General features: G+C 40.5%; 1 protein-coding gene across 5 annotated transcripts in view; it reads right to left on the bottom strand.

Annotated features, from left to right (window-relative positions):
* Positions 1 to 15,316, bottom strand: part of TJP1 (tight junction protein 1) — a 116,418-nt gene extending 101,102 nt beyond the window's left edge. For all 5 annotated transcript variants that reach the window (XM_032622219.1, XM_032622221.1, XM_032622222.1 and 2 more), the window contains exon 1: positions 14,869 to 15,316. In XM_032622219.1, coding sequence (XP_032478110.1) covers positions 14,869 to 14,895 — 27 coding nt within the window. In that variant the 5' untranslated portion in view covers positions 14,896 to 15,316. The remainder of the gene's footprint in view (positions 1 to 14,868) is intronic.
* Positions 15,317 to 16,911: the final 1,595 nt, after the last annotated feature.

Genomic DNA, 16,911 nt, shown 5'->3' with positions numbered 1-16,911 from the left:
CACTGATCAGTGTTGAACAAAAGAAGCCAGACATAAGAATATGTTTCCCTTTAAGTTTAATAACAGGTAAAACTGAAAAAAACACTGCAAAAGAAAAACTACTAGGGGGGAACTAGCCCTATCAAGTATGGCCGCTTAATTAAGACATACTATAAGGCATCTACAATTAAAAATGTGATACTGGGGCACGAGCAAATAGACCAGTGGAATAAAATGGGAAAATTCATAAACAGACCTTCAAATCACTGGAAAAATCAGTGTATGAGAAAGGTAACATCTCAAATTACTAAGGTAAAGATGCACTTTTTAATAAATGCAGCTAGAACATCTGGGGCTGTCATTTGGAAAAAACATGTATTAGATCTATATCTCACCACACACAAGAATAAACTCGAATGAATTTAGGAATCTAAATGTAAAAAACAAAACCATATGAGTACTAGAGAAAACCTGGGTGATTCCTCTTTAATGCTGGTGTACTTTCTAAGCACAACTCAAAGTCTAACGGAAATGAAACAAAGTATGTAAAAAATTTTAAATGTCTGCTTGACCAAAAAAAGAAACACAAATACAAAACACCATAAACAAAGTCTTAAGAAGAGTGCACGATACACCATGAGAGCCAATATCTCTAAAACATAAAGAAATCAAAAACTGCAGAAAAATTCATCAGAAAAATGGGGAAAAAATACATCACAAAAAGGATATTAAGATTTGAAAAAATGTTCAAACTCAGTCATAATTAGAGAAATGCAAATTAAAATAACACCAAGATGCCATTTCTCACCTGCCAAAGCAGTCTGAGGGCAAGACTGTGAGGCTATATTTACTCACAAATATTTCCAGGGGAAATGCAAATTCATCCTGCCTTTCTGGAGGTATATCTGGCAATACTGGGGCTTCCCTGGTGGTGCAGTGGTTGAGAGTCCATCTGCCGATGCAGGGGACACGGGTTCGTGCCCCGGTCGGAAGATCCCACATGCCACAGAGTGGCTGGGCCCGTGAGCCATGGCTGCTGAGCCTACACGTCTGGAGCCTGTGCTCCGCAACGTGAGAGGCCACAACAGTGAGAGGCCCGTGTACAACAACAACAAAAAAGTAAATCTGGCAATACCTAACAAAACTGAATGTGTACCTAACCTTCTGACCCAGAGATCCCACTCTTAGGAAATCTGTCCTGAAGATAAACCTCCAACAATGTGACTATACATATGTACCAGGTATTCATGGTAGCAACGTTTGTAACTACAATACTGGGAACAACCTGTATGACCAAACTTGGGAGAACAGATGAATAAATTACAGCACATCACAGAGCGGAGTATTATGCAGCCATGAAAAATGGAAGATCTCTATGAACCGACATGGAGCAATTTCAAACACAGACCTTTAAAAGAATAAAGCAAAGTGCACAAATATCAATAGTATTCCATCCTTCATGAAGGAAAGAAGGGAATATAAGATTATATACATGTATCTGCTCATTTGTGCAAAAGAAATATAGAAATGATAAACCAGAAACTAAAGAAATTGCTTACAGAGTAAGTAGGAAAGGGGTGGAAGGGAGAGGGTGGTAGGACTGAGGAAGGAATGATATTTCTTTGCAACACTGAACTACAGTAATGTATCACATACTCCAAAATAACAAATAAATAATTAAAATTAACCAGGATGAGGTGGTGGGAACCAAAATGGAATACAAACAGTAACAGATAAACCTATCTATTACAAATGAATACCACAAGCGAAGAGGATGGGTAGAAAAACACTCAGCTAAGTAACTGTGGAAAACACTATTCTGACTGGATACTGTAATGTTAAAGACACAAAGAACTGTACACAAACACTGTACTCGAGGGCTTCCCTGGTGGCACAGTGGTTGAGAATCTGCCTGCCAATGCAGGGGACATAGGTTCGAGCCCTGGTCTGGGAAGATCCCATATGCCGCAGAGCGGCTAGGCCTGTGAGCCACAGCTACTGAGCCTGCGTGTCTGGAGCCTGTGCTCCGTAACAAGAGAGGCTGCGACAGTGAGAGGCCTGTGCACCGCGATGAAGAGTCGCCCCCACTTGCCGCAACTAGAGAAAGCCCTCACACAGAAATGAAGACCCAACACAGCCAAAAATAATAAATAAATTTAAAAAAAAAAAATTAAAAAAAAAAAAAAAAACACTGTACTCGAGTTAAGTCAATCTGTTTCTCAGAAGGATAGGATGGGTTAACAATCTGCTAACTACTGGACAGGTACATGAGGATTAAACAAATAACTGAATATACTGTAGACAATGAGCTGATTTCTCACTGTCAGAGAAGGAAGTTACAAGAAAATAGTGAAGGCTAGAATGAAGAGTGCTGGATAGGAATCATGGCGTCCTTATATAAACCCACGGTTTAAAACATACACATACAGATAACTAGATACATGAGGAAGAAGAGGCAGCTCTTCCTTACAAAGGAATGTGGAAGAAATGAGAGAAATACAAGACCACTATTTTAGGGAAAAAACATCATAATAACTGCTGCAGGCAAGATCAAAGAGTATAACCAGTGGGCAAAAGTTTGAAGAGAAACAATCTCAAAGTATCTTGCCCAAGATATTTATCAATTACAAAGGGAAAAACAGTAAGTACCTCACCAAATGTTCAAGGTTATCACACCAGTAATAAAACATAAATATCACATACCCTTTCCTAATCTGATGCATAACCTCAATCCAATCATGAGACAACATCAGACAAACCCAAATGGAAACATTCTAAAAAATAACTGACTGGCGTTCACTGAAAGTGCCCAAGTCATAAAAGACAGGAGAAGACTGAGAAACCGGAAGGACTGTCACAGTTAAAATGATAATATATTGGATATATGCACAAATAAAATATTAAAATTATTTTCACCTGTTAAACTTTTTGATGTGGTTAACAAAATTTAAATCATGTATGTGGCTCATATGATATTTCTATTAGACAGAACTGCACTGGCTCTAATCACTAATTTTCAGGAAGTACAGAAGGCAAGAAACATTTTAACTATGACAGGGAAAATCCAGACCAAGAAATTGCATAGGACAAACAATTCTGTTCTTCACCAATAAAACTGCACCGTGGGTGGGGAGGCCAAGGCCAGGGCCAGGGCCAGGGCCAGAGCCAGATGGGAGAATCCTACAGTCTAAAAGACTTAGGAGACACACCAAACAATCACAATGGGAGGACTTTATTTGGATCCTGTTTTTTCTTAAATATATTAAAACAGAAGTTGATACTTAAGATAATTAGAAACTACATTGACTAAATGGTGGATTTTTCAATTTACAAGTTGTTTTTAAAGTGTGATAATAGTAATATAGTTATTTCTTTTAAAAAAGAGTTCTTATCTTTTAGAGATATATACTCAAATATTAGATGAAAAGACATGTCTGGTGTTTGCTTCAGAATAACGGGGGAGAAAGAATACAATGGGTAGAAGTATAGATGGAACAAGACTGGCCGTAAACTGACAACTGGACCTGTGAGGCTAGCATGGGGATTCATTACACGCCTCGTATACTCCTGTATGGGCTCGAACTTTTTCCACTTAAAAAAAAAGGAAGGCAATTGAGGGGACTACAAGTTAATTATTGAATCTAGAAAAGACCCAAACTAAGAATCCTACGACCAAGATGCCAGGCCATTATGCAAAGTTTCCGTGGGCTGGCTCCTCAGCAGCTGCCTCCCCTTCCAGGAAAGATAAGTGCAGCAGGTCCTGGAGATGCACTAGGACCTTCTGGGAGTTTCTTGGCTGAATGTAACCTGGTCTGTTACCAGTAAGTGAGCAACAGAGTGAAAACAGTGCCTCTGGTCCAGGAGGGACGTCAGAGTTTAATCAAATAAGCAGCAGACAAATAAGTACAAGTTGTTGTACAGTGAAATACAGGTAAAGCACAGGGAGCTTAAAGCAGAGTTCTGAACTGTTTTCTGGGCTCAGGACAAGGTTCTCGAGGTTTAGTATTGGGACATGGCTATCTGAGGAAGACAGGTCCTCAGAGCTCTGCCTGCTCTGGCTGAGGAACAAGGCGGGCAGGAAGCCCGGCTGCAGCCGCAACAAAATGCGGGAAGGACCTGTGGGAAGGACCTGTGGGACCAGACTTGGCAGTTCAGGGAATTACAATCATCTTCACCAGCCTCAACACTAACTTGACCAGAGGCACAAAGGAAAAGCATCTCAAAGTGAAAGGACCGGTTCAGATGTATATACCAAGACTCTGAGAATAGCTACAAGGAAAATTCCTGGTGGTGAAGGTTCTAAGACTTGGGATGGTTTTCAGAAGAGGCTCCACAGCGACTCACTGACTTGCACAGTCCTGAGATGGTTAAGCAGATTACCTCCATCAACACTGAGCCAGGAGTCAGGGCTGAAGTCACCACTGCAAATGCTGAAATCAACTTTTAATAAGTTGATAAGCACTTGTCAAAAAAAAAAAAAAAAAATTGGCACAGATGCTGGGTGAATGAGGGACAGAAGTGGGGAAGCTTTCCAGGTAGAGAAAACAGCATGTGCAAGAGCCCTAGCGTAGGAAAGCACTTTCCACATTAATTCAAACAATATTTGAGTTTATTATAAGCTAGACACTTTGTTAAGCTCTGCGATGACAGGACACACCAAGATGACCTTTGTTCTCATGGAGCTTACAGTCTAATGGCAGAAATGGATGATCAAAAAATGTCACAACTGAATACATTATCACAGGCTTAAATAAATACTACAAAGAAAAGAATGAGTGCCGTGAGAGGAACTCAAAGACAAACCTGGCAGGAAGTTCAGTACCCGCTAGGAACTAAAATGAGGACAGCACAGGTTGAGAACAGAGACCAAGACGGGGGAAAAGATGCAAGGTGAGGCTAGAGCAGTAGGTAGGGGTCAAATAATCCTGTAGCAGTTTACTGATCATATTATGGATTTTGGTCTTTTACTTCTGAAGTCAATTAAGAAGCCTAGGAGTTTTAGAATGAGCATGTGTACTGGGGCACAGGGAAAGAGGGGGTACTAATCAAACTTGAATTTTGAGAAGATCGTTTCAAAAAGACAGACTGTAAGGGACAAGAAGGGGTATGATACTAGTTAGGAGGCTATTACAGGAGTACAAAGAGAAGAACAGAATGTGTGTATATATCTGTTTTGGAGGAAGGGGGGATGTAAATGGTAGAAAGTACCCATGGAACGAGTGGAAAGATATGAGGTGCTCAGGAGTTAAGATCTGAACAGAATCTGCTAATCGGTCAGGTCATTCACCCTACCAGATATGTAGCCCAACTGAACCAGGTACACTGGAGTAGGAGTAGTCTTTAGTCTCTATTCCCTAATTCGTCAGACAAAAGAGTGCCTCTCTTACTTAATACTACTGTAATAAAATTTTCAAAAGTATCTCGGGAGCTCAAGGACTTTCTCTGACACCACAACGCATCTTGCTGGTCTGGGACTCAACTAACCCTTTGTCCAGTATCAAATAAATACATACATACCTAAATACGTAAAGTAAGTAAATGTTTTAAGAGTGCACATACACAGAAATACCATAATTCCTATACACCTCTTCCCTGATATTAAGGTGGGCTTCACTTAAAATGTTTTTATTAAAAGATACAGCCAACATAAACATAACAGCTCACCCTGTTCTGGGCACTGTGCTGAGTGTACAACCGCCCTGAGACGGGTCTCTAAGTGTACTGTGGTCATCTGAGCTGTACAGATGACAACACAGTATTAACTGGTAGACTCAAGATGCAGATTCCAGAGCCTAAACTCACGTAATAAAGTAACAAAGACTTAGGGTTATTCAATGAAAAACTTTTCAGTTCTTATATTGCTTGACCTCTCTCTGTGCAGGGTCTGGCCTACCAACAGGCAGGTCCCTCTCTGGAAACTCTCTATTCCCTTGCTGGCCTTTCTCTTGTGTCACTACACTCAGACCACATTCAAATGAAGAGCTTGTATTCATCAGAAGACCATTAAGAGAACTACCACATTGGAAAATATACCTACAATACATATAATCAACTAGCTTTTATCCAAAAAAAAAAAAAAACAAAGCAAATCAATAAGAAGATAATCCCAAAGAAAAATAGACAATAGACTCAAACAGGGCATAAACATGCAAAGTTGCTCAACTTCATCTAGTCAAAAAATGCAAATTAAAATCTCCAATGAGATTCACTAAAGACCAACCAGAAAGGGCTAAAAGTGTCTGCTAATACCAAGTATTGGTCAAAATGCAGAGCAACAGAAACCCTCATTCACTGATGATGACAAGTGTAACTTGGTATAATCTCTTTGCAGAAGACATCATCTACTGAAAGTGAAGACACACTAAACAATCCAGCAGCAATTCCGTCCCCAAATACATCTTAGAGAAAAACGTGCACATGCTCACCGAGACGAACAAGTGTTCTTAATAGTGGAAGCATTATTCTTAACAGCCCAAAGTAGTGAACAACCCAAATGCCCATCAATGGTAGAATAAATAAACTGTAGTACATTCACACAATAAAATACTAAACAGCAATGAAGATGAATGAATTCATGATGCAACAACACACGAATTTTAAAAACATAAAGTCAGAACAGTGGCCGTCTTGGGGAAAGAATGGTGCTGGCAGGAAGATCCTAACACATGGGTCTTACTGTCGGGACAGTGGCTCACTGGCAGGATAAGGTTATCAGGTAGAGGGCAATGAAGGAAGCTGAAGAGCTGCCAATATTCTACTCCTTGACCTGGGTGGTGTTTACATGGGTGTTCACTTTGTGATAATTCATTAATGTACATGCGCTTTCTGCTCTTTTACATAGGTGTTACGTTTCACAATAAAAAGGTATAAAAAATGAAGTCAGCTCCCAACATGTAAGTCAAGGTAATTTACATAAAACCTGGATTTACAACCAGTTCTGTTAAAAAATGGGAAGATCCAGCCTGCTGTCTTCACCACCAGCAACAATCAGCTGGGGCGGGGCAATCTTGGCCTCCTTCAGAGGAGCTCCTGTTCTCTGACCCCACAGCACCCTCTCTTCCTGCTCTCAGGAGTCACGACTCGCCTAACACCTAATACCATTCCATACTCGTCTCCTTGACGCTCCTTACGGCACATGAACGTAAAAGCATGAGCATGTGTGAATTATAAAGCCTAGAAGCAAGTGTGTCATTAGCCAGAGTAGTAAATTTAACCTCAGATTCCTCACCTATGAAACAGAGGTCACAAGAGTACCTACCACAATTGTCAAGATCAGATGAGACAATGCACATAAAACAGCTAGCTTAGTATCGTCACAGAATCGGCACTCAGTATTAGGAGGCTATTATTTATTATTAATACACATTTCTCATATTTACAACCAGGATGTAAATCTGCTTGCCATGGCCTGAGTCTTCTGACTTTACAGGAAATACAGCATCAAAATATGGGTTGGTATATGTTTAATTAAATACTCCAACATGTATCACTGTTTAAAAAAGAAAAACAATAGGGACTTGCTGGTGGTGCAGTGGTTAAGAATCTGCCTGCCAATGCAGGGAACACGGGTTCGAGCCCTGGTCTGGGAAGATCCCACATGTCTCAGAGCAACTAAGCCCATGCACCACAACTACTAAGCCTGCGCTCTAGAGCCCACGAGCCACAACTACTGAAGCCCGTGCACCTAGAGCCCGTGCTCCGCAACAAGAGAAGCCACCGCAATGAGAAGCCCGCACCACAACAAAGAGTAGCCCCCGCTCGCTGCAACTCGCGCAGCAACAAAGACCCAACACAGCCAAAAATAAATAAATAAATTTATTTTAAAAGAAAAACAGTAAATAAATCTTCCAAAGTTCCTTTACATGACACCACTGGGAAAGATTTCTTACAATTATACTTTGAAAAGTACACTTGTGTTTACTTGTTTTTGCCGAACCACGAATTTCTCCCCATCAGGGCTTTCACTGGTCTGATCAGCGTCAGGTAAATAGATACCTATGAAAATACACTTTAAGATAATGGATTTTAAGACCTCAGCCATAAAAAGCCCTCAAAATTAAAACTGACTTTTCAAGGTAAACATCACATGAACACCAAAAGCAGCTCCCTATTTTTCACATAGTTGTTAGTGTCCCAACGCCTAGCCAATACACTTATCTAATTCTTGCCCCTCAGACAAGTATACAACATTTTTCCCCCAAAACCCACAAAAGTCTAATTCAAACTACTTTTTCCAGAAGTCAATCTGACAGTAAGCCCTCCTAAAATGGAAGACTACGAATTTCACCCACGAATATAATGACAGCTAATGAACTAGTCACCCACAATGTCCATCGTCTCACAGACACAACACTGAGCAAGAGAAGCCATATACAAGAGTCCACACCAGAAGATCCTGTTTGTGTAAAGTTCACAGGCAAAACCAGTGTTTACGGAATGCGTAAGTGGTAAAATTACACAGAAAAACTAGAAAATAAGTAATATAGAAGACAAGATACTTATAATCTTTGGGGAAAGCAAGTTATGATCCAGAAATGGCCTGTTAGGGATTCTAGGTGCTCATCATCATTTTATTTACAGTATTTTATTTGTTGCTTTCTGCCCACACCATTAAAATGGTCCACAAGTACAGCATAGTGATATGTTCACTGATCTATTTCTAGCACCTAGAACAGTGCCTGGTTCATACTAGGCCAGCAGTGAGTATCTGTTAAATATAGAATACAGCTTCAAAAATCCAAATTGTTACAAATTTAACAACTGGCTAGACCCTAAGTATAATAGTAACAGCCAGCTTACTGTCCATTTTCCATGTCAGTATATTCAAGGAGTTATAAGTATGTAAATAAATTCTAATTACTTTATAGTTCTTAACCTTCTCTATTTAGACGTTTACCAAATGCATGAATGTATCCAGATTCAACTGAAACGTTTTTTTTTTTTTAATTAACAAGGGGAAATGCAGAAACTCATGTGTTACAGTAAGCCCAGGCTCTAGATGGGATTCTACCACCCTCCCCAACGAAAAAAGCACAGCAGAGTGCTATGCTCTTATAAGATGACCTGAAGTGTGCTCATATTTAAGAATAAAAACTCAAATTCTTTGGATCTTAAAAATGAATTACACATTTCACAACAGATTACAATACAGGGCAGCTAAAACCTATAAGCCTTTAGAGGACAGGGATCCAAAACAAAGTGTGCTCAATAAATACTTGCTGAACTAACAAAAAGAATCTCATAACTGATAACCTCCTGAATTTTAGCATTATGTATTGAATTAAGAGATCATAAATTAAGTTCAATTCAGTTATCAAAAACTGTGTACAAACTCAGCAACAATTCGAAAGAGTGAAAATTCCTAAAATAACCAAGAAAAAAATGAACTTTCACTCTTTGGGAATGTACACTATTTTAAAAAAAAACAAAAAAATACTTCAGCAAATCAAAAAAAATTTTTTTAATCAAGCCAGAAATATGCTAATCTTATGTTCCTAATTAGCATCCCTGCAAAGTAATATTCATTCCAGTTTTCACCTCTCTTCTGGGCATGATAAACTAGAATGAGGTCACTCACCAATCAACTCACTTCCCAGCATTCTACCAGCATGAAAGAGTTAAGACTGTTCTAATATATACTGAAATGCACCTACAACACAAATTAAAACATACCTTTTGATCTATCCCAAAGTTAAGGGCTTTCTGAGATTCAGTATCAACACTACATATGTAACAGGGTATTTTGTGGTATGAATTTTGGAAACATTGGTTTCCTCATATTAAAACAGTACTCTGTGGGATAGCCGATCATTCAGAGTCCATTATTTTCACACATTTTTAGGATATAACATGAAATTCCCTACCCATGAACTCACCGCACACTTCTCATTATTAAGAATGTATCTGTTTAGGAAGGCACGGAAATCAAGCACCTGGCTAACCCATAAAGAAGCAACCTGAAGCCACTCTTCTCTGCAATAAATAAATTAGGAAGCACTCTAGGTCAGCAGTAGCAAAAGGCCTATTTTTATTGCTGGCTTATATTAGAAATACTATACTGAAACAGACCAATTTTAGATTAAATTCAAAACTTGGTAAACTGTTCTATCGTGTCTCTTTCTACAAGATTAAAAGTTAAGCTAAGGAGGTTATTCAAGACTGTCTTTCAAAATTCAGAGATACAAAGCAAGTTCTAGTCAAATATTTCAGAAATATCATACTAGACATAAACTATCTTTTAATCTTATTTAACATTTGATCAAAAACTCTATGAATAAAAAATAACTCTGCTTGTCCCATGGCAGGTCTCCAGCCCTACCACGCTCCATCAGTGCTCGATCCTAAGTGCGTGGTTGGCACGGAGCCTGCAGTGAGCTGTGGCTGGGCGGCCAGGGACCAGTGGCACCACACGTGGATTTACAGTCGGACTCGTGGTCTTTCATTAGATTGAATTTTTATCATGTCAGAACTATGTCAATAAACAGGATTACACTTCCAATTTTGTCACCAAAATTATTATTTTTAATGACACGTTCCTTAGCAGCTTAGTGATCTGTCTTGTTTATACTCAGTTTTATTCTTAGAACTGTACTGAGTTTACATTTGGTCTCTAAATAGAGAAAAGATTAAAGAGTAAGTAAAAGTCAAAGCCAGTACATTGTTACCAGGATTGAAAAAAAAAAAAAAAAAGCAGTGAAACTACTGTAATCTTTCTCCTTCAAACCAAACAGGAAACAGTACTATATATACTACATTACAGCTCTCAAAGCCACAGATGGGTTTTAACCTCATTATTTGTTGGTGTGGATGGCTGACCTCCACTGTCACTCACTAGTGGGTAAGCACTGTAGATTTGAAAAGTACCTGTCTAATGGAGCTGTCCTAAAATGAACTTAAGAGTTATAAATGCAGTCAGGATTATCAACCAAGCACATAAATGACAGGTTTAACCACAAGCATCTACCATGTCAAACACACTAACATAAAAAATTAAGTCTTTGCCTTAAATACTATAAAAATATTTCTAGTGAAAAACATTGTACAAATTTGGCAGGTAAAGAAAAATATTACTACAGTGAAGCCCAATAAACGTTGGCACACACAATTAGTGAATTCTCATAAAGCACAGTGAGTTTTTAATTTACCTTTAAAGCAGTATGAAGCAAATACCAATCACTAAGTACCAAAATTAAAACTCCGTCATAACAGCCACTGAGGACACAATTCCTATCTATAAGGACTAATTTTGTAATTAGTTTTGTTCATTTAGCTTTATTCTACAGTTTTTAACTTTCAAATGTTCAGCTGTTAAGGAAAGTTCATTGTGCCTTATTTGATAACTATAAATCAATTCCTAAGAAGTGCTGTAAATAATTTCCATACTAAACTACATTATAATTTTAAAAATAATCAACCAGGCGAAAAAAATTCTGTTCCTGAGACAAAATGGAAACTTTTAAGCAGCAAAATCTAATAAGCATACAGTACAATGTTACATTTTATTGCTTCCTCTGAAGTGAAACAGCTTAAAAATCCAGAAGCCACTGTACTTGCTTCAGCCACTTTCTGTGATTCAACAAATGGAAATGTTCCCAATTATTCATATCATTTTCTTACATAACTAAACAATTCCTTGGTGAGACACAGAACCGCCCTCAAATTCCTGTTTTCAACTTTTGAATCATTTCATATCAGGTACACTAGTAATTCTGTTTGCAAATTCAGATGTATATCTGAACTTTTCCTTTATTACTTAAGTTAATATCATGCACTGAGAAGCCCTTTCCAATTTAAGTATATATTTTTTAAAAGCATCCTATACTTTCTTCTAGTATTTTATGATTTATCTTCTTTGCACTTTTTCAAACATTTCATTTGGATTTTTGGGGGGGGAGCCTAAAAAAAATTTTTTTTTTTTTCAGAGAGGATAACCAACAGTCCCAGCATTATTTATTGAATAATCCATCCTTTCTCCAGTAATCTTCCATGTTATTTTTATCATGCAGTCTCAATTCTCCCTCTTGCTGGCTAGGTGAATTTAGGTAAGTTACTTTATCTCTCTGTTTCAATCTCCTCATCCATAAACTGGGGAATATACAGTAGTGCTCACTTCATATCAATACTGAGAACTACATCAGTTAATTCATGTTAAGCACTTAGAACAATAGCTGACACACATTAAATGCTGACGATCATAATCACTAAAACCTCATAAACACACAGATGTTTCTGGACTCTATGATCCCAATGTCTATTCCTGAGCTAAAAGACTGCCTCAAATTACTTTGAATTTATAACACATTAGGTTTTCTAATAAGGTATTCTTTTTCCAAAAATTTCATGGCTATCATCCATTTATTTTATCAGATAAACTTTCTCATCAGTATGTCAAGTTTTCTACAATACTGCACTGGAATTCTATTTGGAATTGTGTTAACATTTATACACCAACTCTAGGAAATTTGGTATATTCTACAAGAGTCACTCTCCCCCAGTCAGAGAGTATATTTTCTCATCTCATTTACTGAGGTTTTATGTCCTCTAAAATTAGGTAAGTTACCAACAATTGTTATATTTATTCCTAGGTACAACCGTTTTGGAGAAAGATTTAGTGGCATATATCAGAATTTTAAATGCACATACCCTTTGACCCAGAAATTCCACTTTTAAGAATATGACATACAGTAACACTATATAAATGCATATATAAAAATATAAGGCTACTTATTACAATAAAATCCTGGAAACAAATTAAATGTCTATCAGTAAGGCAATAATGACCTGCAGCATATTCATGGGATGGAAGAATATTCAACCATTACAAAGACTACAGAATCAAAGGTACTGGTTTCGAGAAGAGTTCTACAAACTATTATGCTAAAAGCAATAAAAGCAAGCTTCAAAATTAATATCTTCACTTTTTTTTTAACTGGGAAGTGGAGGAAACAAAAATATACGTACAGTATTGAGTACACAGCCTGGTTCTTATTAAGCATTTTAATCACCTTACAAAATCAAACGTGACTTGGTTGGTTGAATACTATTTCATTTCATCTATCTTTTACAGCCTGCCTTGCTCTACATAAGATTCAATGGTGGCCCCATAACACAGCATTTCAGAAAAGTAAGCTTTCAACTGACATTCTACTCATAAATGTTTAAGAATGCAAACGTCCCTAAAATGTAGTGTTTAACTAGTGATATTTTTCAATATGCCATAAAATCTCAACACCATGATTCAGGAGAATATGTATGACTCCTTCTAAATCATCATTTTACCATGGCAATCTATTGAAAACTTACTTCTCTGCATACATGAAATAACCTTTTTAGAGTGTGTGGTCTTGTATATTAAGTGCCAGAGATCACAGTGCAGGAACACAGTGACATTCTCTGTAATACGGAAACAAAGCCTTTCCTCCCAAGAAAAGTAAATAATGAAAGCTTATTTTAAAATCATGCAAAATTCTGCCTTTTATTCTAAATCTTTAGATTGTACTTAATCAGTGTACGGTCAAAAAGGTACACATGAAAGTTTTCTTGTACACATGAAAGTTTTCTTAAAGAGAGAACACTAAATTCCTTAGAAGAATTTATTCACTACTAAATGTATCCGCTAACTTCTGCCAGCCAGAAAACAAGGTCTTGAGATCAGAAACTCCAGGGCCTTATTATACCTGGTCCGAGATACTATGAATAAACATTTCAAACAGAAAAAATCAAACCAGTACCTGCGTAAGCACTTTGATACTGTTTGAAGTAATGAATTGATTTTTAAGGAAGAAGATTTTTACTCTTCACATTTCTGTATTCCCGCAATCGTTTATAAGAGCAGGTACTATTTTATGGTGAAAAAGGTTAAAATGTACAAAAGGAGAGGAGAATATTAACTGATTTTTAAGAACTTCAGGGAACTTCCTTGGTGGCTCAGTGGTTGAGAATCCGCTACCAATGCAGGGGACACGGGTTCGAGCCCTGGTCCGGGAAGATCCCACATGCCGCGGAGCAACTAAGCCCGTGGGTCACAACTACTGAGCCTGCGCTCTAGAGCCCGCAAGCCACAACTACTGAGCCCACGTGCCTAGAGCCTGTGCTCCCTAACAAGAGAATCCACCGCAATGAGAAGCCCGCGCACCGCAACAAAGACGCAACGCAGTCAAAAATTTAAAAAAATAAATAAATGTATTAAAAAAAAAAAAGAACTTCAGCTTTTTGATGTCATATACGAATTGGTTTGAAAGCACTGAGAAAATGGCATAATACTTCAAAGCACATGGAAAAATTGATAGGAAAAAGTGTTACTTTTTTGAGGAACCCACACGTCTTTGCCAATTTTTATTGTTTAGAGTTCATCTAATTGTCCATTTTTAAGGTTATTTTGTGGTACTTCTGAAAGTTTAATTCAAACTAAACTATTAAAAACTGTTAAGAGATTAGTTTTTTCAATGTTTCCGTAAGTAAATAAAACAGAGTTAAAACAACAAAAATCCAGCCTACTCCACTCGGGCGGAGTGTTTGCCGTCCCAATGTCTTGTCGCGGGCGCGCGCATACCAGCGACAGTGACATCAGATCGAAACCACACGGTTTCGCCAGGGACCAACCACTCCCGCAAAGACAGCAGCCGCCGCCCACCGAGGTGGCTCCGGCCCGACCTCCGCTCCCCGCGCCCGGCTTCCCGGCGGGACCTGTTGCGCGTTCCCGCCCGCCCTGCTCCCTCCCCGAGCAGACATGAGCCGGGGACTGCCAGCGACGCCGCCGCGATGCACCTGCCTGGGCCCCAGCCGTCCCCACCCCCGGCCAGCCGCCCGCTCCTCGGGCCCCGGCCCGGCAGCCAGCCCGCGGGAGGAGGGAGACAGGACCCCGGCGGGACGGGCCCCCAAAGCGCTCACCTTGGCGGCCGCGGCCCTGGCGGACATCTTGTCTCTCCGGTGCCACAAGACGCTCCTCGGACCCGAGACTCCTCGCCGCCAGCCACCGGCTCCTCACGCAGCTGCCCAGATAAACATCTCCCGGGAGCGAGCGGGGCGGGGGCGCTGGAGAGGCCCGGCCCACGGGGAGGGGACTCAACTAGGACAAAAGTCCGCGCCGCGCCAGCCCCGCCCGGGGCTCCCCGCGGGGCGCGCCCGGCCGGCACCTCCCTCCGAGCACCGCGGCCGCAGCCCCGCCACCGGCACGAGCCCGCCCGCTCAACGCTCGGCAGCACCGAGCCCTCCGCGGCCCGCCCCCCGGCTCCCTGCGAGCCGCTTCCGCATGTAACTTCCCAGGAACGAGCCGCAACGACGGGACGTGGCGTCGGCGGGCTGAGCCGGCGCCGGCAACCACGGACAGCCACGCAAACCTGCCAACCCGACCCGGCCCACTGAGCATGCCCGGCCGGGGGGCGGGGCCGGGCCGCGCGCGGGAGGCGGGGCCAAGGCGGGGGCGGGGCCACGAGGGCGAGGGGCGAGCGGCTGGTCAGCTTCCTGTCCGGACGCGACCCCTGTTGCGGAAGGAAAAGCCCAGTTTCCGAAGTAGCTTGGAGACGGAGTTTCCTGTTTGTTCGCATCACGGGTCCGGCGGAAAGCGCCCCCGAGGAGCGAGCCTCCGTGTACCCAGCCTTTGCGACTTGAACAGAGACACACCTGGCCGCGGCCCCCGTCGCTCGCCTGCCTAGGCCTCGCTGTGAAGTGCGTCCTGGCTGTCGTTGCGGACAGATCGACTGCCCCGCGGACACTGGTCACGGGCACCAGGGGGCTCACGCACACGAGGCCTCGATATAGACCCAACACCCCCTTCTCCAGCCAGTACAGACAGGGATCCCAAAAGCATATTTTTGGCATAAAAAATGTTGAAATTCTTAGTGGCGAGAGAAGGGGAGGCGCCCAGCAGAAAACGCTGGGAGGACGTTCGGTCCACGGTCCGGCTGATCAGCCCGCAGTGCAAACGCCCTCGCTAGACACCAAGGAGTATTTAAGAAATCTTTCCCGCCCTCATTATTCTACACTCTGTAAAATGTAAAGCTCTTCACAAATGTCAGGAATTCTTAGTAACATTAAATGGTAAGCTCCTTAAAAGTACCTAGTATAGTGGCATAAAAGGTACACGAGAAACAGAAAAAAGCAGAAACATCAGGTTTTAAACGATGGTTTTCTCTAGAATTCAAACTGTATGAAAAGATCTAACTTACCGTAACCAAGAAATATCTGTATATCATACATAAATATCAATTAAAATTTCAAAGTAAAATACCATACATTTTGCAACCTGAAGCTATGGAACTAGAAAAAAGCATTCTGCAAATCAAACCCTTATTCTTTCCTTTTTTTTCCCCATGCACAGAAATGGTTACAGTCTCTTTTGTTTTAAAGTCATGTTGGATGTGACGTTTGTTTTTGGACAAAGTATTATTCTTTTAGGAACTGTAATTAAAATTTCCTTATGAACAAATGCTATTTTTTTTAAATTGTGGTGATATTATTTTTTTATTTGAAAAGGTGGCTGTGGAAGACCTTCCACATTATCTTTATTAGTCTTCCCATTTAATAAGATGTGCAATCAGCATGACCTGCCTAGAACTAGACATCATACCTTTAACAGACCTAAACCTAGAAATGTTATCTACAAATGCACTGAGACCTTTCCTCTTTCCTCATTTGTCACTCTTCATCAAGCCTACCGTATGTAAGTTAAATGCTAGATTACATAATGATCTGTCAAAGATCTAATACATCTGATGGCAATTTTAGTTTATTTTCCTTTTGCCATGGTTTTAAAAATAATGAAATCAAGCAAGAAATTTAACCTTGAGAATACTATGCTTTAAAAATTACATTGATAGGGCTTCCCTGGTGGCGCAGTGGTTGAGAGTCTGCCTGCCGATGCAGGGGACACGGGTTCGTGCCCCAGTCCGGGAAGATCCCACATGCCGCGGAGCGGCTGGGCCCGTGAGCCAT

Source organism: Phocoena sinus, chromosome 2 (genome assembly GCF_008692025.1).
Source record: "Phocoena sinus isolate mPhoSin1 chromosome 2, mPhoSin1.pri, whole genome shotgun sequence".
Lineage (NCBI taxonomy): Eukaryota > Metazoa > Chordata > Mammalia > Artiodactyla > Phocoenidae > Phocoena > Phocoena sinus.
The sequence above is the reverse complement of the archived record's forward strand: the minus strand, read 5'-3'. Positions and strand labels throughout refer to the sequence as shown.